The 22709-nt window shown below is 41.7% G+C and overlaps 1 protein-coding gene across 3 annotated transcripts in view; it reads right to left on the bottom strand.

The window, feature by feature from the left end:
- The window catches only part of NAP1L4 (nucleosome assembly protein 1 like 4), a 110973-nt gene that overhangs the window by 23581 nt on the left and 64683 nt on the right, over positions 1 to 22709 (bottom strand). For all 3 annotated transcript variants that reach the window (XR_003853257.1, XR_003853258.1, XM_029582762.1), the window contains exon 9: positions 6123 to 6262. Coding sequence is in view for 1 of the 3 variants with exons in the window: in XM_029582762.1 (XP_029438622.1) it covers positions 6123 to 6262 (140 nt within the window). In the remaining 2 variants the exon portion in view is untranslated. The remainder of the gene's footprint in view (positions 1 to 6122; positions 6263 to 22709) is intronic.

Raw genomic sequence — 22709 nt, 5'->3', positions numbered from 1 at the left:
CCCATGGCCTCTTTGTTCACAGGCATTTTCGCAGAGCTCCAATCGTGGTCACCAACACGCCCATATGACAGCTTTATCCGTGAGACTCCAGTGACATTATCGTGGGCTCCCTACCACGGCAGCGCAAGGCTGCGTGGCAGCGAAATGGTCTGGAACAAACGTTTCAATTGACGGTGGCCTGTTTTTGAGTGTCGCGATTGGGGAGGTGAGCACAAAATTTGTGGGTTCAATTGCGAAGGCGATCCGAGTGTTAGATTGTGTGTGCAACCAGGCTGTCGGAGAGGAAAAGTGAGTGGGGCTGTTACTTCATGGTGCGCTATTAGAGCCCTCTGAGCTGTAAGTAGAAATGCAGCAGAATACATGAGGGCAGGACAGGCCGCACCAAAAAGGGGACCTGGGATAAGAAGAAAACAACCAGTAATAGCTCCATGGCAGTTGGAAGACTCCAAGATGGCCGACGTGGCACTAGAACAGTTTACGTTCCGGCGGTACTTACAAGGCTCCCCCGCAGCTAGAAAAGGAGTGCCGGCAGCAGGAGCAGCTCAAAAGGAAGCGTGGAAGGGAGGTACAGGCTACCCAGAGATTCGAAACAGCTACACTTCCACGTGTTCCCCAGCACATGTGGACAATGCTGCATGGCAAGGAGGCACAGCAGGCACAGACTACATCATCCCATGTCAACATGGTGCACAATTATCAGCCAGGCAGTTTGATACATGTGGGGCCCCCCCATTGTCCGGTCAATGCAGTGCCGGGTTCGGAGGCATGGGCTGGGACATCTATGAATACCTTATTCCAAAGGGCACCTGGTCCAGGTTGGCCTTATCCACCATATATACAGCAAGTGCCACAAGCAGCTTGGTCATGGAGATACAGTTCAGATGTTTCTTCTGCTGAAACATCACAAGCCACAGCCATTCCTCAATGGGCTCCAACAGGAAACGGCCCATATCATGTCCCCTCACACACGTGGGAGTACCGGCCCCCCTCCCGCTCCCAGGGCTTACAGCAGTAACTCGCAGAGCACAAGTCAGGGAGCTGGTCCATCAGCTGCATTGCTTCCTGAGTGCCACTTTCAGCTGGCGGATCAATCAGCAGACACAGCGGCTCAAGACTTGTCTCAGCTAGTGACAATTGTCCGACAGTGGTGAAATGCCACAGCTGGAGGATGTGGGAAGGACGGTGTCACAGAGCACATCACAAGGCACCACTTTGCGAGACTCTCAAGATGATCCAGGTGCAGAGTCCACAATAAGTGAGCCTTCTAAAGTAGTGGGCAATTGTGCAAGTTCTGGTACAGATGCAGTACCGGTGAAGTCAAGTACAGAAAAAGGAAAGAGGAAGCGCAGGAACAGATCTGCTTCTAGTTCAGACAGCTCTTCCAAGTTGTTGGATTCAGAGACCTCGCCCGAAGCCAGCCAAGCAAGCCAGGCGAGGAGAAGGCAGAGTCAGGAGTCCTCTAGCTTTAACCACCCTATCTCAGTTGTGGGAGAGCATACCTAGGGAACTTCCTAAAAAGATAAGGAAGCGCACCTATATTGATATTTTCAAAATCATGGAGGGGAGTAGGAGAAGCGAAAATGAGAGGAACAAAAGAGGGGAGTGATTTTACTGGCCCAGATAGGAAGGTCCCTAGGAACATTATTTGGACAAAGGCATTCTTAAGAATGATGATTGTTAATGGCCAGGAAGATCCTTCTCAGTATGGTCCCATGTTGAGCTATGCCAATTCCATTCTCGAGGCAACCAAAGAGTATGACCGATGAGATGTTCCCAACGTTCGTCGGTATATAAAAGCCATTACATAAATAAATAAATAAATAAATGACGTTTGGGCATGGCTCAATTATGATGAACGCTTCAGTGACAAAACAGAGGAGAATTGGTTCATATCCTCGGGAACCCAAGATATCGGCTTATAGCTCAAACAGATGGGCTATAAGCCAGTTTCGGATGCAGTGATGCACGTATGGTCTTCTCCAAAAGTAGTCAGCAGATGGCGCAGGTGGCAGCACAAGTCTCAGGGGTACACAACAGTAACACCTATTGGAGGTTTAATAAATCACCATGCATTTTCCAAGACTCCAGGTTTAAGCACTGCTCTACCTGTGCAGCCTCACACCCTGCGAGTAGGTGCCTGAAGAACCCTTCCAGGGCTCAATTAATCCCACTGATGCTAACAATGCCCTGGTAGTCTTACGACAGGCAGATATCATGCATCAGAATCTGGACTCAAAGTTGGACATGGACAGGATGGCGGGTCCATTTAGTGGCCCACCTTTTATGGAAATGATGCTGTCATCACTAGTGGTGGTATCTAAGAATGAGCCTGGCAAATTTTAGCTGATACAGAACTTATCGCACCTGCAAGGAGCATCCATTAACGACTGCTTGCCTACAAAGGAACACAGGGTGCAATATGCTTTTTTCGGCACCACAATAACTTTATTGCAGGAGCGTGGGCAAAGTGATCAGATGTCCAAAAGCTTTCAGGCTCCTTCCAGTTTTCCATTGCTGGGTTTTATGTGCCACGGTGCATATTATTTTGACAAGGGCATGCCCATGGGGTCTGCCGAATCATGTGTGTCCTTCAAGCTCTTTAATTCCTTTCTTCATTGGGTTACAGTCCAGCGATTGGACTTGAATGTCGTCATCCATTATCTGGACGATTTCTTATTTGTGGCCTAAGTAAATCAGAGGGATGCATTCATTTACTTCAGACATTCCTGAACATTGCCAAGGAGTTTGGCATGCCTCTAGCTCAAGATAAAACCGAAGGCCCATCTACAATCAAGTTCTTGGGAATTGAGCTCGATTCAGTCAACATGGTATCAAGGCTACCAGCGGACAAGTTACAGAAGCTATGTGCGCTCTTGTATCTTGTGTTATTAGCTAAGAAGTTAACTTTGACCTCCATGAGGTCCCTCATTGGCATCTCAATTTCGCCTGTAGGGTTATTTCTATGGGGAGGGTGTTTTTGAGGAGATTAGTGGCAGCAACCACAGGTATCATGAAATCCCATCACTACATCAGCATGATGAAATTGGTCAAGGATGACCTGACATCATGGGTCTCTTTCCTGGATCAATTTAATGGAGTCTCCATTAGGCGGGAATTGCCGCTCTCCAGCCAGGATTTGGACATATATTCAGACGCATCGGGCAGATGGGGGCTTGGAGTATACTGCCAGGGCTCATATTGTGCTGCGCCATGGCCCATAGTATGGTGCATCACCTTCCTTGAGTTACTTCCCATTTTAGTGGCGTTAGTGATTTGGAAGGACAAGTTTCAAAACAAGCAGGTCATATTTTGGTGTGATAATCAAGCAGTAGTGCAAGTCATCATCAGACACTCGGCCCATTGTCCCAGGGTGGCTGAATTAGTGTGTGAAGTAGTACTAGCTTGTTTACATCTGAATATAACCATACATGCTAGTCACATACCTGAATAAACAATGGTGTTGCTGATTCACTGTCACAAGCTAAATGGGATTTGTTTCGGTAACAGATTCACGAAGCAGACGAGGCCTGCTACAAGGCTCTGTAGCCCCAGCAACATGGCTGGCATACAGCAGAGCGTATAAGACATTATTCCAAGTAACAATGGTCTGTCACAGGGAACTGCTATCAATCAGCTGGCGGGGTTGGCTTTCTGCAACAAAGGTGCAGGGTTGCGGCGATATCAGAAAGAGTTTTATGGTGAAAAAGAGGTTAAAAGGTTGGGCAAAGAAAAACGCATCTCAGAGATTCAAGGCATCCCATAACACACGAATTGTTAGTGCAATTGTGGCATCAATTTGTGAATCTGAATTTGAAATCAATCTGTTTCATATAGCATTTTTTGGGGCCGTGAAAGTGAGCAAGCTGTGGCCGCATCCAAGAGGGCTATGGGTTATAATGGCATCCTCCTAAAGTATGTCGTGATTTCTGAGCAATCAGTTCACATTCTAATTCATAAGTTGAAAACGGACCAGTATGGACAGGGAGCCAAACTTTGTCTAAAGCAGATGGCCTCTCGGGTTACTTGTCCCTTGAGAAACTTACAAAATTACATGGCCTTGCAGCCAGCAGGTCGAGTCGATTCATTTAGAATTGGGGCGGCCACCAGCACGACTCAAGCAGCTTGCTTACAGATACTATTCAGAGAACCAGACACTGGAAGTCATCCGTAGTTAACAATTAGATAAGATCGTGTTTAATCTCACTAACTAGTTTTTGTTTCAGATTTGCCCCAATGGCCAAGATAGTCTGGATTGTGGAACACTCCTTCGTCCATTGGGCAGCGATAAGGGCCCGTGACTGGATTTACAGGTTGGATTTGGATTTGGGTGTCTGCATTACATGGACTGGCAAATGGAGAATGCGATGGGAGCAACTTGTATCGACACTGAGGCGCAGAAAGGACAGCACCGCAAGGCCGGATGCCATAATACATCTCAGTGGTAACGACCTTGGGTCTTTATCCTGATTTAACTGATCCAATGCATAAGATCTAACACGGTTGAGTTGACTGCCTTGTTCCCGCAAATTGTTTTGATCTGGTCAGTCATTCACCGTAATAAATGGCACAACAGTAAATTATGGGGGCACAGCCAGAAAAAAGTGATCAAGCTGGCATTTGGGTCCAAAAGTTGGGAGGGCAAGAGATTAAGCACAAATGGGCAGAATATTTTTGTGAGGGTCTGTATCAAGCTGATAAAATACAGCTGTCAAGACATCGGATACGATCTTTTTAATGATGCATTGCAAACTGTGTTAGAGGGAATGTTTTGTTAACTTGTCAAGGCTGCGAAGTATGGGGGCATGAGACAAGTGGGGTATTATCTCATGCTAGTGGTGGGTTCTTGAGCCGGTGGGCCATTTGTAGGACAGCCTAGGTGGGCCCATTGTTTGGAGGCATGGCCAGGGGCCAGGCACAAAGGTCGCCCTGCTTGGTTAAGGCGGATGGCAGGTGGCACTTGGCAAGGCTGGTGTCATGGGTAACCATGTGAATCAAGGACCAGGAAATTACTGTTATTTTATTGTTTACAATAAAGCTGAGGCCTTATTCATCCATTTAATGATTCCATTTGTGTTATTGGTGGTGGGATCCGGGGAGGAAACGGGGCCCTGAGTATTCATAGCATCTCCCAGTGTTATGATGAGGGTACACGCCCCTCATTTAACACTGGGACATGGCCTTGGGCTGCCCCCCTCCCCCGAGTGACTCATCTGGGTTGCCTGTCGAGTGAGTGACATCAGCAGATGGGCAACCGTTAGTGCAGAGGTCCGGGTCATCAGGACCTTTTAAATCCGCTCTCCAGAAGCCTATGACCTCTTTGTTCGCGGGCATTCCCACCTACCTTCCCACTGTGCAATTGAAAAAAAAAAAGAAAGAGAAAGGGGGGGGGGAGGGGAGGATTCTTTAGGCAGAAGTTCTTTCAATTTTGCTGCTGTCATCTATGCCCATTACTGTTAGGGCCTGTTAAAGCATATCACAGTTTTAGTTGCAGGTGATTTCTCGAGCTGGTGGGCCATCTGTAGGGCGGTCTAGGTGGCCCTCTTGCTCGGAGGCATAGCAGGGGATCAGACATGAAGACTGTCCTGATTGGTTAAGGAGGATGGTGGGTGGTGTTTCGCGCAACTGATGTCATGGGTAACCACCTGGCTTGCGGACCAGGAAATTGCTGTTATTGTTTACAATAAAGCTGTATCTTTATTCATCCATTTAATGAGTCCATTTGTATTATTGGTGGTGGGATCCGGGGATTGAATGGGGCCCGAGTATTCATAGTGTCTCCCATGTTATAGTTTCTGTGCATGGCCTGGGCACATAAGAACCACATGCGCCTTGGCCTTGTTTCCATATTTATTAATTACAGTTTGTTTTTGTACTGGTAATGAGGGTCGGGTGAAAGTAGAAGCAGGAAGGAAATGGGAGGGGGAATAAAAATGTGTATTTTTGTTTTGATGTGGAAGTGATAAATATTTGATGTTTCAAGTTACCGAATATTTTATGTTGTCAACTGTTCCATTTCTTAATAAATAAGTTTACCATAAAAACTAGTGAAAACATTTCAGAGTCAGAAATCCTGCTAACTTTTGTTTTTTTCTTTTTAATAAAAATTTAAAAATTTTTCTTACCCGTCACAATCAACTATTTCGGGGCCTTCAAAAGAAAAGGGATCCGTCGGGTCTGGTTCTGACTTCATTTTGTAGGTTTTTGTCAGGACAGAGTTAGTGAAGAAGTCATTAGGTTCAAAGAAGAATTCTAACATGAATGACTGAAAAAAAAACACAAAAGATTTTGGCATCATGGTAAGTTCTCAACTGGATGTTACAAACAAAAAACAGCAAGACAGCGATCAAGCAATATCCAACAGAAGATATCAACTGATTGTACAGATTTAAACAAACTAAACAAGTGTTTTTTGGACGAGAAGATACACACAGCTATAATATGAAATTAAGTTATGATTCATTTCCTGATCCATTTTTTCCACCAGTGATGTAGTGACTAACAGCGAATGCTCAAATAAGTGAACACATATTCCTCATATTAACACTTAATGCAAAAGAAAATAATTCTAAGTGCATTTTAACAGCAGTAGTACAGACATGTGCAATGGTGTGTCATTTCAGGCAACAAGTATGCTAGATTTTTCAGTGTCTGACAAGATTAATAAACAAGCTACTTATTGATACAATTAATCAATCAATATCTTTTGCTCCTACAATTATCGGTGCAATCTCTTGGCAAATGAGGTTCAACATGACTATTCAAGTAAATAAGGATCCACAATATTAGAAGATCAAACACTTTGAAAAAAAAACAACCCAAATGCGATTTAGAGAAATTAGTGCTAAATGTATTAAGCTAGCCTAACAAAAAGCTTTCACTTAGGTATTATGTGACCAAAAATTCAGATTTTTCAGTTTTAATTTTTAATTGTATTTTTTTGTTCTTTGCTAATAATTTTGTTTTGTATTTTGTATATTATATATGGTTGTAATCATTCTTTATTTCTGTGCTATGATTTGAACGTTCTCACCCTGGACCTTGAAAAAGGTGTACACCAAATAAATTTTGTATTTGTATGGTATAAACAGCATATTTCTATTTAAATAATGGGTTTAACATTAGACTATTTTATTGCAATATTGTATGGTTGTATTTACATCTGTCTCCTTATGTGTGAAAATTTTATTTAACTTGTAGCCTGCTTTGCTGTCCCTAGTGAAAGGCAGGAAATCAAATTTGAGCAAATGTAAATATATTTGCATGGACTAACATAGCACTCAAACCATTTTATTCAAGGGCAGATTAAGGGGGGGAAAAAAACAGAAATGCAGTACAACAGAAAAGAATTAATTTTATTTTTTTGTAATAGCATCTAGTGGCAATGAATGGATTTCTAAAATTATATTTAGACACATACTTTAAAGATTTAAGACATAATCATAGTTTGACATAAATAAAACTTCACAGTTTAGTTTTCCATCATGTCAATATAACCCTTTGATGAACTGAATTTATTATTGATAACTACATATTGTTCATAACGTTTCCACTCTTCTTGTTAATATCACCTCACCAAGCCTCATGGTTATTAGCATGCTAGCATGTTGGGAGATGCTTGCAGCAGAAATGTAGTAAAATAGAAAAGTGGGTGTCAATTTTAAAATGTTTTAACTATGGATCATTGTAACTCGAAAATCTAAATAGAAAGGTGCAGATAAAAAAACTAGACTAGAAACCACTAAAAGCCAGACTCATATGCAGTGCAATAATGCAAAAACAGAAATATCAATTCCTCACAAAACAAAATCTAGAATTATAGATCAGACATAACAATGAGCAAACCATACTAACAAAAAGAACATTTCAAAACAGATGAAGAAGAGAACATATAATTAAGAAGAATAAGGATAAAAAACATGAACAAATTTCAAAACAGCAGTCATATCAACACCTAATAATTAAAACTAATAAGGATAAACATTTTCCTTTCTTCATACCTACAACTTTCAATTTCCAGTTGCCCTGAGATTGGATCAGTGGAGGGGAGGTGGGGGGAACACACTTTCTCCTCTCTCTTATGTACATATACATTCACTCATACCCACACTCACAAATCCTTCTACTTTCTTCTCTTCATTCCCCTCTTCCACTTCCTCCCTCAGTCATTCACCCCCTTCCCTCCCCGTCAGTCACTCACCCTCTCACTCAATCTCACTTCTACTCACCCTCTTCTCTTGCATCTTTCACCTCTCACTCCCTTCCCATTCAGTCATGTTCCTTCCTTCCCACTCACTCTCTTCCCATTCATTTTCCCTCCTTCCCACACTCAATTCAGGCTCACTCATTCACTTCCTTTTCAATCACACATCCTCTCCCTCCCCTAATTCCTTCCCTTCTCTCCACTGTCAGGCATTTCACACCCTCACCCCCTTTCCTTCCCAACCCACCATGTGACTCATCCTTCCTGCCAGAGATCTGTCTTCTTCCTGCTGGATGGGTACTGGAAATTCGCCAGCAGGTCAACTTCAGGCCTACCACACTGCAGGGCCTCTTCTTGTTGGCGGGGAATGGGAATCTCGCTAGCACGTCATGCTATGGTGCTGCAGGCCTGTTGTTTTGCTGGCGAGGGGTGGGAACCATGCTGTGATGCTGGTCTTCTTCCTGCTGGTGGGGGTGAGAACCCTACCAGTGCATAATTTCATGTGCTGTAAGGCAACAGAATCCTCTTCCTGCTGGCAGGGGTGGGAATCCTGCTAGCATGCCATTCAGGGCCCAATGTCATGAGGGCCATATATAATGTAAATTTTAAATAGATAGGCAGGCAGGAAAAAAGCAGACGATAGGCTGGACTTGGCCCGCGGGCCATAATTTGCCCACCCCTGTGTTAAAATACCCTGAAACTTCAAAAAGACACCATTTGGATGTACATGTATGCTAAAAGGTGCTCTGGGAGTAAAAAAGGAAAAGCTCATTATATCAAAGGCCATCATGCAAGTCAGACCATGAGAACAGAAGCGGATGCTCAGATGATTTACAGCCTTTCCTATTTAAGACTTAAGAGTTTTCTCTCTCAAATCATCCATCAGGAACCATCACTGGACTATTTCACATCCACATGCATCCTTCTCCGCTCTCCCCCTGCTGGTTCATCTTTCATTCAGACACAGTTTCTCCTATGATTTGCATATTTTGTACCAAGTTCAATTCATAGATAAAACTATTCTGTATAAATACACACAAAGACAGGTTATCTTGTTCTTCTACATACCCATTGCCTCACTGGAAATAGGACCTGGGCCAAATGAGTTGTTTTGAGACCCCTGCCTTACACCCAAACCAATGAGAGAAGCAAGTTTCTCCAGCAATTCAGAATCTGGTCTCATCTAACATGATTACAATGCTATCTAAAGAGAACAGCTTCAGAGAGAGTAAGTGCTCACCATATGCATTTTGAATCTACAATAAATGAACATGCATGAAGTGATTTAATAGGGAACTGACTTGACAGGACATTTACGTTTTAGACCAGCCTCATTTTTACAATGTGCTGTTTATCTTCAGAGACCTGCTCTAATTACTAGGAAATTCCCCATCCATGTGTGATTATTGCTTAGGTAGTAACAGAAAACAGTACCCTTTAAGCAGGGCAATTAGAGATCTCCTTGTTAACTCAGATCAAGCATCAACATTTCACAACTTAGCCTGATTAGCAAGTTGTTTACCTGTAATGGGGTCTGTGCAGAAAGCAGGATAAATTGAACACACTGAGGGTGATGTCAATTGATGGCGCAGACACAATCTAGCACTCTGCATGACTGCTTCCGTGCAGCTGTTGTCCCACAAAATTCCCTAGTCCTTAACAAAGCTTAGGGTGGGAAGGTATGTGGGTCTGATTTATTTTGCTGACTACAAAGGACCCTTGTTATGGTAAGTAACTCACCATCTTCATCAACAGAGTCAGCCAGTCAGTCTTGTCAGAAATCCCAAGCTAAGGATTGTCTGGAATCAGTCTGCTAGACATTCTGGGAGTAAGATACAAAGAATGATTTGACTCCTCGCTGAAAATATTTGCAGAACTGTTTGACCAAAGATACCATCTCTTTGAGAGAGATTCTCTAGGCAGTAGTGGGATGTGAACATGTGGACAGTGGACCATGATGCAGCCTTATATATTGTTTCAATGAGAACCAAGAGTAATAGAGCTACTGATGATACCATAGCCCTTACTTGATGAGTTTTTACTGAGTTAGTTAGATGCAATCCAGCCAAAGCAGACAAATGGGATAGTCAACTGGTGAGTCAACTGGATAGGGTTCTTTTGGCCTCTGCACTTCCAAGTCTGTTAGACAAACAGCTGGGTAGACTAACAAGGAAGTTGAATCATCTTCAAATAGGAGAACAGTGCTCTTTTATAATCCAGTGTGTGTGTAGAGTCTGTTCTTTCCTATGAGTGTGAGGTAGGTAGCACTATGGATTGATTTCAGTGGAGAACACAAACCACTTTTGAAAGAAACTTTGAATGTGTCCACATGACTACTCTGTTGTCCAAGAACTGTAGATAAGGAAAATGGGCGACTAGTGCTTGAACTTTTTATTCTGCAAATTGTGGAAACTTAAAAATTGTGCCTTCCCCACCCCCTCTCAGGGGTCACAGTCCACAGTTCTTGTACCACGCACTACATCCACAGGTCACTGCCATTGAGAAGAAATCGTTGGAACAGAGAGAAAAGTTCAAGGCCGTTAAACATTAAGGATGAGGCTCCTGGAACAATGGGATAGGGCTTGCACATAACAATCCCAAATACGCAGAAACATCTGCCAATGCTGGGGAGACTGCTTCGATGCCAGGTGCTCCATCTGCAGTAAGCGGTGTAATCCGTTGCGCCACATCCAGAAGGTCGGTGCAGCATTGTCCCTCCAGATGATGAGAATCGTGTGTTTACCTACCAAACTAGCTTTCTGGAGAAAGAGATGAGCATCGGATCCCCTGAGGCTGGGGAATTGTGTTTCAATAACAAGGGTTAAAGATACGTTGTATAAATGAAGCTGCAATGCCAGCTGGAGTGCATAAGTGTTCCTGCACCCGGATCTGGATGGTTGTTCAATTTTGATGTTTGCAATAAAAAATTGTTGAAACTAAAAATAGTGCCTTCCATGATAAGCATTTTGTTTCAGCTGATTCTATATAAGGAGGCTTCATAAGCTGCATTAGGTCTACATTTAGGTTCCAGTGAATGGAAGTATGCTAAAATTAAAAAAAAAAAAAAAATGGAGGTTGTGTGTTCCATAATCACTTCTTGAATCTTGACACCGTGGAGTGTGATGAAATTGGTCAACCTAACTGTGCATAGTATGCTGATGTTGCAATCAAGCACACTAACTGGGGTTATGCTCAGACCAAAAGATAACAGGTGAAAAACTGACTTTTTGGATCACATGTGAAGGGATTACAATTGCACTGGATATTCCCTATGGAGAATCTTTTCCACTGAAATCTATATAATCTTCTAGTTGATTGCTTCCTGGAGGCAATGAGGATGTCTTCCATTTCTCTGGGGAGCTCGAAGGAAGTTACTATCGCATGCCCAACATCTACTGTAAGCACTAGGGAAGGGATGTTGGCATGAAGTATCTTTCACCACCTTTGGTCTATTTAGAATAGGGATTTGGCTGAGCAGAATTGGTGAGAAAGATAGAGACATTTATACCACACTTGTCACAGCTATAATGAATCTATGAAGATGATCCTGGCTAACTCCCACTTCACTGAATGCAATATTTAGAGATAAAAAGGATTGAAGTTATGCCCTAACTTAGCATGAATGGATCTGAAGCTATCCTGAGGGGCACCTGGTATCCTGGAGCAGAAGCCTTGTAGTTTAATGGTTTCTGTTGCAAAGAGATATCTCTCTGGGATCCTCCATTGTTGAAAATTTTGGTTCACTATCACTTGATTGAGGAACCAGTCATGTAATTCTATGATTCAACTGAACCATGTCGGTGATCCAGTTCTGAATTTCTGGCAGATATGTGGCTACAATATTTATTTATTTTATTTATTTATGAGCCATGATGATGAGCCATGGCTCAAGTCCAAATAATTATTGCTTCCTTGCAAAAAGGATGTACAATCCCATTACCCCTTGCTTGTTTATCTAGAACATTACTTTGATTTTCTGTTTGGACTAAGATCTTTTTCTTAACAACTAGCTTTCAAACGCATGCAGACCTTTCTAAACTGCTCTCAATTAGAGAATATTTATACGTATGACCTTCCCTTCTCTGATCAGAATCCCTGAATGGAAACTGAGAATATGCGCTCCCTAACCTGTCTTTGATGCATCCACTGTCAGGATGATTTGGTGCAGTGCTGGCTGTAGCAAAAGACAGAGTTAGGTCGATGTGATTTTTCCACTAATGCAATGCTCTGCTCATCCACTCTAATAGTAATGGGATGCGAAAGAGGTTGTCACTTGATCCCACTGGAATCTGAGTGTTCACTGAAAGGGATACATTCAAAGAAGTGGAAATGAATCGATATGGACTGATATGGCAACCATGTGCCCTAGTAACACCAGAAATGACTGTGCTGTCACATCCATTAGGCATACTATTATGTTTGCCCTTTGCAGTAGCAAGGCGGCTTTTCCTATTTAGCAGTCTATTAAGGCCCCAATGAAGGTGACAAATTGAGTTGGGGTTAGATTGGATTTTTGAAAATTTATGATGAACCCCAGGAATTGTAGGATATTTACCACTTTCTGCAGGGACTATAGGGTCTGTTCTAGAGTAATGCTATTAGTCAGTCATCCAAGTATAGAAAAGAAAAAAAAAAAGATACCCTGTTTAGGCAGATGGGCAACTATTACTTCTGGATTCTTTGTGGAGACTTGGGAAGCTGCAGAGACCAAATATAAATACAGTGTACTAGTAATGGATGCTGTTCATTATACATTGTTAATTTTTTTTTTTTTTTGAAAGGATAAATGGGGTATGGGTTTAAGCATCTTTCAGGTCCAGAGAGCATAACCAATCCTTTGCATTTATTAAAAGGAGAATAGCCTGAACTGAATTCATCTTGCATATTATTCTGTAAAGGAATTTGTTTAGATCCCTCAGGTCTAATATGGGTCTCAACCTTCCCAATTTCTTTGGAATTAAGAAATACCTGGAGTAGAATCCTTTGCCGATCTCCTCCTGTGGGACTATTTCCACTGCTTTGTCCCTGATGACGGAATCCACTTCTTTCTGCAACTGGGAATTATTTGATGTTTTGGTTTAGACGGATGTATATAAAGAGCATACAGATGTGAATGAATCTACACTGCCTGTATCTCCTGCTAATAAGCAGGTTGTGAATACAAACGAATAAAAATACAAATAAAACACATACTTTAAAATGTCTGTATGTGAATGCCAGAAGTCTGAATAAGACTGGTGTCAGGGAAAAAAATAAAGTATTGGTGGGCTTCAAACTCAGTCTGCCTGACTGGAATTTGATGCTCTACATGTAAAGCCACAGAATGGCTTAAACTGAGGCACTCTCTGATTACTGTTAGCCTGGGACATAACTCACTCCAAGGACCAGGCTTGGTCCTTAGTGGTTCAAGAAGGGGTTGCTGTTAAGCTCTAGTGCTCTGGTAACTTGATGGCTGAGGGCTGCACTGTGGAAGCTGGGAGGCGATGTACCAGTGCCTTGGGTTGTGCTGTGAATTTGGACTGAAATACTGGTGAAGTAACACAGTATGTTGGGACCTGGACTCAAATGCAGCAAGTAGATTACCTACTTAAGCTGAAGAGAAAGGAACCTGTATTTTGTGTATCCATGTAAATAAAAACCCTTGTATCAATTACAAAAGAGAACTGCGATTATGTGTACCCTGGGGCTCTAACCCGACAGTTGGACAGTTAGATTGTGTATATGGTATATACACAAAGAAATAGAGGATAACCAAATGGGACAAATACCAGGGTATAAATCATATTGATATAATAGGGCAGATCAAACTGGTGGAGGAGGGGCACTATATGCAAAGGATGGCATAAAGACATGCATGCTAAAAATCCTGTAGCTATCAAAATGCACTATGGAATCCTTATTGATAAAAATTTCACGTTTGACAGGTGAGTGTACAACAATAGGTATACTTCCCACCACGAAGCAGTAGTTGCTACTACCCTTAACAGAAGGCAACTTTGCTCTCCATTTTGACGGTGGGGCAGGGAAGGGAAGGGGAATTGGATTCAGACAACCGCCAACACTGGGCAGATAGAGAAAAAACACAGGACTGCTACTATGGCAAGGCACATGGAAGCAGCACTGTCTGAATTATCAAAAAGGTGCTTACCTCATAAAAATGTTGCTAATTTTATTAGTTTGACAGTTACTTGGTTTTGAATGTAAATATTACTACCCGTAACATAAGGCTTGGGGATAATCAACATGGAATGGCAGTTACTATCCTTACTACCTGGCCAAGATGAAGAAAGACTGTAAAATGCTGGCTGAAATTAGAAAGGCAAATAAATTTGGCAATAGAGTAATAATGTGTCAGTAGAAAATGCTAGTGAGGTTAAGTTTTAGATGCTATAAATGATTGCATCATGGAGCAGCTAGTCCTAAAACTGGACAAAAAAGGCAACCACTTTAGATGTAATCTTCAGTGGAACACATAACCTGGTGCAAGGGGTTGCTAAGCAATAGTGATCATATTGCAATCAAATCTGATAATCACTGAAGGGAGGTCATGAAGTAAAACTACCGCACCAGCATATAACTTTAAAAAGGGAGTTGATGATAGAATAAGGAAATTAATTAGAAAGTTCAAAGAAAGCAGTTGCAAAGGTTAAAAACTGTAAAGGCGGCCTGAATATTGTTTAACAATATCAGAAGCACAAAGAAAATGTATCCCATGTATTAAAAGCAAAAAGTCAATTGGGCTGCCAGATGACCAAAGAGTAAAAGGGTGCTCAGGGAGGAAAAGGAAACAGCAGAAAAAATGAATTCATTGCCTTGGTTTTTATTGATGATGAGAGCATACCCATGCCTGAAACATTCTTTGATGGTGATGATTCTGACAAAGTAAAACAAATCTCTGTGATAATGGAAGATGTAATAGATTAACCTGACAAACTAAAAGAGTAATAAAATCACTAGAACTGGATGGCATCCCTCCTAGAGTCCTAAAAGAACCCCTGTTTATTGATGCTTGTTGCCTAACTGTTTTTGTGTCATTTGTGAATTTATGAACATTTTAATTGTACCCTGCCTCGATCTTTGAAGAGTGTAACAAATCTTTTCAATAAATAAAACTGCAGACCTATTACTAGTAATCTGTAACTTATTTAACACAGCCCTGAAGATTAGAGGGCGGCCATGTAATGCCAACTTTTAAAAAGAGCTCCAGGGAGCCCGAAAACTATTATCCAGTGCCAAGCAAAATGAAAGAAACTTATTAAAATAAAAAATTACTGGCTATATAAACAGACATGGCTTAAGGAAGAGTGAACATGGTTTACACATAGGTGAGTCTTGCCTTATCAATCTTTTAGATTTTATTTGAAACTGTAAAACATGTTTGAATAAGGCACATTGATTCTACTGCTGAAATATTACCGTGAGTAGCGGTATAGAAGTATTTTTAAAATAAAAATAAAATGTAAATAAAAGGTGGATGTAGTGTATTTTGATTTTCAGAAGGCATTTGACAGTCCCCCATGAGACACTGTTAAGGAAATTAAAAAAAGTCATGGGACAGGAGGCAGTGGTAATGGTTAAAAGGAAATAGAGGGTAGTTTTCCAACTGGAGGAAGGTCATTAATGGAGTACTACAGAGACCAGTACTGGCACCTATGCTGTTTAACATTCATAAAAATTTAGGACAAGAATCAATCTTCATAAACATAACAAAACATTACAACCAGAATGATAGCTCAATAGGTGAGCATTGTGAAGTCATTCCCCAGAATGGAAAACATTTGAAATTAGGACAATCAAGCAAACACTTTGAAACAAACACCAAAGGACTTAATAAAGACATTGGCTCTCTCAATCACTATCATAAAATATAGGCCTTTCAAATGCCAAGTTTAACTCTCTCATCACCTCTGGCATTCTCTTCCACCCCGCCTCCTTTCCTCCATTGAAATGTAATGATGCATGCAAACAGCCTAAGACCTAACCGCACTGTTTCTTCACTGACCTGATAGAGAAGATAACTCTCAAAAACTTGTTATAGATGAATTAAGTTAGCTCAATAAAAAAGTATCACCTACAACTTGTTTGTTGACCCTTAACTCCAAAAATAATCTGGAAAAGGGAACAAAGTGTGGTGATCAAATTTGCAGACAACACACTTTCAAGTCATTAAAACAGCAGCAGATTGTGAGGAGCTACCGAAAAACCTTGTAAGACTAGACGAATGGGCATCTGAATGGCAGATGAAATTTAATGTGGAAAAGTGCAAAGTGATGCAGATAAGGAAAAATAATCCTAACTACAGGTACACAAATCTGGATTCTGTATTGGGAGTCACCATCCAGGAAAAGGACCTTGGAATCTCTGTAAACAATATATTAAAATACTCAGTTCAGTGTGCAGAGAGTCAAAAAAGCAAACAGAATGTTAGGACTGATCTGAAAAGGAACACAGAATAAAGTAGAATACATACTGCCTCTGTGTTGCATCATGGTGCGACTGCATATTGAGTATTGCGTGCAATTCTGGTGACTCCATCTCAATAAAAAAGACATAGAGGGACTAGAAAAGGTACAGAGGAGGGCAATAACAATGATAAAGGGGATGGAACACTCCCCTATAATGAGAGGCTACACAGGTTAGGGCTCTTCATCTTGGAAAAAGAGATGGCTGAATAGGGATATGATAGAAGTAGATAAAAGCATGAGTGGGATGGCCACTCCATGAAACAACATTTAAAACAAATCGAACAAAGTACGGTACTTTTTCATTCAATGCACACAAGTAGTGGAATCTGTTGTCAGAGGATGTGGTCAAGGTGACTAACAGAAGGGTTTAAAACAGGTTTGGACAAGTTCCTGAAGAAAAGTCCATATGATGATATTAGCCATGTAGATTAAAGAAAGCTACTTCTATCACTCAGAGTAACAAGAAATAAATCTACTTTTTGGGATCTGCTGAGTTCTTGTGACCCAAACTGGCCACTGTCTGAGACAGGATGGTAGGCTTGATGGATCTTGGCATTTCTTATATTGGTAGATCTTTAGATTACAATCTTTGTGGTTAGACATGGGACAAGCGGAGTGCTGAGTATGAGCATGCTGGATCCCATAAGAGGCTGAAATACAAAGTTGACAAGTACTGTCTTGGATAAGGCGTATTAACCTACATGTGGTCATGCTCTATGGTTGGCAGTTAGGCTATATCCTTAATAGTGTGGACGAGAATAACCGGGAGGACTAGATGAGTAGGTTGGTCTTTCTGCTGTTAACTACAGTCAATCTTTTCACTATAGGGAGATCTTCCAGTTCTTGGATTGGAAAAGGGACCTTCTTTTGAAACCTGTCAAAATTCCAACCCTGATTTTCACTGTTAAGGATTTAGATCTCTTTTGTTGGTAACTTTTTGAGCCTTGTTCCTATAAAAAGCAGCTTTCTCTGGAATTCACTTTCAAACTTCTGTGTAGTAGAAGGCAAGTTGGAAGGGGAGAACATTTGAAGAGTTCCAGTCTCCTTCACTTTCAGCTTTCTCAGAAAGTAGTAGGCGAGGTTTCTGACTCTGCACATGACAGTTCACGCGGCCTATCACTATGGCTCACTGTAGTTGTTTATCAATGAAAAAAAGGTTCTCTTGTCACTTACCAAATCATTTTTCTTAGGACTATTTCCTAACCATGGTTTAAAAAAATGAAATAATTTCTATACTTTGACAACTTAAAGTGAAACTGCTTACTTGTAATTGAGGTTTTCTAATTACAGCAGCTAAATGAGTCACACATATGGGGGTTGTATATCTGCAGAGCATGAGATAGCTCTAGCAGTCATTGTGAATATGGAGAACTGCAGCTGTGTTGCTCAAGAAACATTGCCAGTGGGGAGAGCTTACAACCAGATAAAAGGGACTCATGATGCCAAAACCATAGGTGCTGTAGTAAGGCTGAAACTCAGACAGAAGAGATAGCCTGTGGGAACAGGAAAGATACTAATGTTGGGGCAATAGTGGGCTAGGGTGAAAAGAAACAGATCCAGCTGTCATGACATGCTGAGATAAGAGAAAGAAAATCTTTAAATAAGCAATTAATGTGCAAGCAGAGGACTGAACGAATTCACACTATCGGGTCAGTCACTTGTCTCTCCTTCCCGTTAGTCTATATTTTGCATACCAATAAAATGCTTCTAACCTGACCGAGTACTGTGTTTATCTGTAAACTGGGATAAGCACTGTTAGAAGCATTCATTTTGGTGACCTAGACGTGATCCCCAGGAATGGCCTAGAAGGCAAGAAAAGCCATTTTCCTCCGCAGGATGGAGAAATAAGGAGTAGCCTCGGCAGAGACACATTTGTGACAGTAACTGAAGCCGTACAAAGACAACTCCATAAGGTCAGGAGATCGTAAGTATAAAATCTACTTCTATTGTACCTCTTAGTTTAGTTTATTTTTTTCTGGTGTAGGGACGCCCACTGAGTTACAGGTAATACTTTTTGTTGATGTATTATGTCTGATTCTACTTTTCTGTTTAAAAGAAATGCTGTATAGACTTCATCTACAGGCAACATTAAACTTGCACTGGAGCACAACAAAAAATGGTTTAAGGCAGCAAAATCTAGCCCTTCTTTATGTTGGCCACAAGAAGGCTCCTTGCCTCGCTTGTGGAGCTCTGATTACTTACAGGAACATAAGAAAGGTAAGTCTCTTGAAAAACATTTACAGATTTCGGACTTGTGGGAGAACTACTCAGACTAGGGAGGGAGAAAAGGATAACCCCCCTCCCCAAATAGAGATTGTGGATTTAACCTATCTTTTAATGCTAGGACAAAATTCTGATGTCTGAAATTGTTACTCGTCTTTTCCAGCGAAGGCTGGCAAGTTTTGTAAGTTTGGAATCACATCTTATATTCGATTGCAGCTACGGTGTAACTAAATGACTGCATCGCAGTGAAGAACTGCTGTCTATCCAAATTCCAGAGTGGGGACCCATTCCAGGAATCACAGCCCAGTCTCATTTTACCCTTGCTGTGGACATGCACAATTGTGTAGGAATTCAGAATTGGGTCATGGGAGAACATGTGAGTTCCACTAGTGAGACTGACTATTCTGTTAATATAGATGCAATTGCTAGAACTGAAATTTTAGAACTTGAAAGGACACAGGGATCTGAAGAAGAGTTTGCTGATAAGGGGAACAGAGTTAACGAGAAGGAGGGGAAGTGAGGGTTATGTAAACAAAGTGTTTCTCATATGCAAATACAAATGGAGGAGAAAACTTGTTTAAATGTATTGATTTTTCTATTTAAAAGTTATAAACACTGATGGGGAATTAAAGATGTGGAAAAATGAGTTGATTTTTGCAGAAAATGAATTTAATTTAGCAGATTGCTTAAGAAAGTTTAGTTTTGTTTGCACTGAAGTGTGATCTGTAAATTAAAGTGACAGCAGAGAATGAATAGTTCTCTTAATGGCTAGCATTGAATTTCTACAGAAACTAATAACGTATGGTTTCTTTAAACGCTGGGTAAATAAATATTTGTGTGAGTTAGATAAGAAAGGTGAATGGCTTTGATCAGGAAACAGAGAGAAAGCAGCTGTCTTGTCTGTTTTCCCTGAATATAATGTATATTTAGTTTACACTTTGGTTTTTTATTTCAGTTTTAAGCATAATTGCCCATGCCTATATTGTTGACATCCTGCTACAAAAGAAAAAAAACCTGCATCCTTCTGGTCCTGAATCAACAGATTGAAATGCCTGTCATGTGACTGTGTTCATAAGTTTTTTATTTTTTATCCCTATTATACGTACAGAAATATTATATATATTGTTTATTTACTGAAGGACTCTGTACGTTATAGCATGCATTGCAGAATGAGTTGAAAAACGCAATTAGTTTTGAGTGCTTTGATCTTTGAATAAAGCAGATATTTGTAGTTTTATACAGAGATCTGATATAAGAGATAAGTTTCCTTTTTCCTTTTCTGCTTTTTGCTTTAGAAATTACAGAGAGAGCAATGGACTAATAGACTTTGCTTATCCTCTTTAGTGAAGGTATTTTGTATGTTGGAGACTTAGATATGGGATGTGGAACTGCTGAAGAGATGGCTGGAGGCAGGAGTCAATACTGAAAGATTCTGGGACATGGTGGGGCTGCTTGCCTGTTTGTCATCAGCAATGACTTCACAAGCCCTGGCGCAAGCAGAGATGCAAAAGATCACTATGCAATTGACAAAAGACCTGTTATGTTTGAATGAAAACAGAGTGTACCTTCATACGATGCGAACAGTGCATTACTGCTCTTAATAACTTATTGTCCACTTGTCTGAGTATCCACTTCTGACTAATTTCATATGGAATGGCCAAAATTTGGCCTTTAACGTCACTTATCTTGTGGTTGCTCTGATAGTCAATCTTGTGCAGCTTCGGAGCAGAGCTCCTTCTTCAGGGGCTGAGTATTATCAAGAGGGACTTGTAGAACGCTTGTGGAACTGTGTGATGGTGGCTGGATTAATTTACCAGAGTGGACTATCGCGTTGTCAACGCGGTCCTAAGAAGCTCCGTGTATTGATGATGGCTGCTCTTAGCGGCTCCTTTTACTGGCGCCTGCATATTCAAAGATCACTATGCTGCATATTCTTGTTTCATCTTTATTTCTTGGACGACCTTTATGAACATTCTGTACAAAAGACTGTTTAGTTTGATTGTTTTAATTTTGGATTTTTTTAATATTGCAGTTCATAAATATCACATGAATTATGGTAACATACATACACGTAGTAAGCGTGCCACCCTAGCAGTGGCCTAGGAAGCCCGGGAGCTTATTAGCTGGGCAGAACAGCATCGGACGCTGCTAACGGCCTCTCACATAGCGGGCTTGGACAACGTGCAAGCAGCTTTCTGAGCAGCAGCTCGACAGCTGTCGGACGAGGCAATGTCCCTCATCAGACACAGGTGGAGCATGCCATGCATGGATCTAATGGTGACTTACCGAAATGCCAAGGCCCTGCGGTTCCTTCACTCGAAGGAGAGAACGAAGCATGGAGGGAGTAGATTCCTTAATTCTACCTTGGCCGAAAGACATCCTACTGTATGTGTTTCCGCCTTGGTTGCTGGTGGGCAAGGACTTGCGATGCATAGAGGTTCATCTAGATAATGTGATCCTTATGGCGCCACAGTGGCTGGGGCATCCATGGTTTGTGGACTTAATCAACTTAGCAGTGGATGCCCCGGTTTGGCTAGCTCATCTGCCGAATTTTCTGCATCAAGGCCTCATATTTTTAGATCAGGCGGCTCGCTTTTGTAAGGCAGCGTTGGAGACACAAAGGTTACTCGGAAGGGGTTATTGCTTCTCTCTTACAGTCCAGGAAGACTTCCACCTCCTTAGCTTATGTGAGGGTATGGAATGTGTTTGAGTCATGGTGCGCGGATCAGGGTGTGAATCCTCTGCGAGCCTCGGTGGTTCATATTCTCGCCTTTCTACAGAATGGTTTAGTAAAGGGCTTATACTTCAATTTCCTCCGAGTTCAGGTGGTGGCCCTTGGCTGTCTTCAAGGCAAGGTTCGGGGCTTTACCTTAGCTACCCATCCGGATGTGGTGCGTTTTCTCTGGGGAGCAAAACATTTGCATCCTCTGGTTCGGAAGCCTTGTCCCTCTTGGAACCTTAATGTAGTCCTTAACAGCTTATGTGTGGCCGCCTCTGAACCTCTGAGGCAGGCGACAATGAAGGCTCTCACTTTGAAGGCGGCTTTTTATTTGGCGATTTGTTCAGCTTGACGGATCTCAGAACTTCAGGCCTTGTCCTGTAGGGAGCCTTTTTTGAGAATCTCGGAATCAGGTGTTTCCTTGAGAACGGTTTCTTCCTTTCTGCTGAAGGTAGTATCGTCTTTCCACTTAAATCAGTCAGTGGAGGTCCCATCTTTTTCTTTAGTGGATCCTTCAGCACCACAAGCCAGAGATTTGCGTTGTTTGGATGTCAAACATGCATTGCTGCAGTACCTGAAGGTCACAAATAATTTCCGCTTGTTGGACCATCTTTTCGTGCTTTGGAGCAGTGCAAAGAAGGGGCATAAAACATCAAGAGCCACAATTGCGAGGTGGTTAAAAGAGGCTATTTGCTTTGCTTATATCTGTCAGGGTCATCCTGTCCCGGAGGGATTAAGGGCGCCTTCTATCCGTTCCCAGGCGGCCTCCTGGGCAGAGTATCAGCAAGTTATCTGCAGGATGGCTACTTGGAAATCACTGCACAGTTTCACCAGGCACTACTGTTTGGATGTCCAGGCCCCAGAGGCCATGGGCTTTGATGAAAGGGTACTTCGAGCACCCATCTAGGGAAGACCAGGATCAGTCCAGGAGTCTGGACTGATCTGGGAACGTACAGAGAAAGGAATTTTCACTCCTGTGGTATCACAGATCAGTCCAGAGTCCCCCCCTTTGGAGGAAAGGGAATTTGAGAATGTGCTCAAACCGTGATTTGTACTTACTCTGAAAAATGGCACAGGTTTATGTTAGTCCTGCACAGGGTTT

Source organism: Rhinatrema bivittatum, chromosome 17 (genome assembly GCF_901001135.1).
Source record: "Rhinatrema bivittatum chromosome 17, aRhiBiv1.1, whole genome shotgun sequence".
NCBI lineage: Eukaryota > Metazoa > Chordata > Amphibia > Gymnophiona > Rhinatrematidae > Rhinatrema > Rhinatrema bivittatum.
The sequence above is the reverse complement of the archived record's forward strand: the minus strand, read 5'-3'. Positions and strand labels throughout refer to the sequence as shown.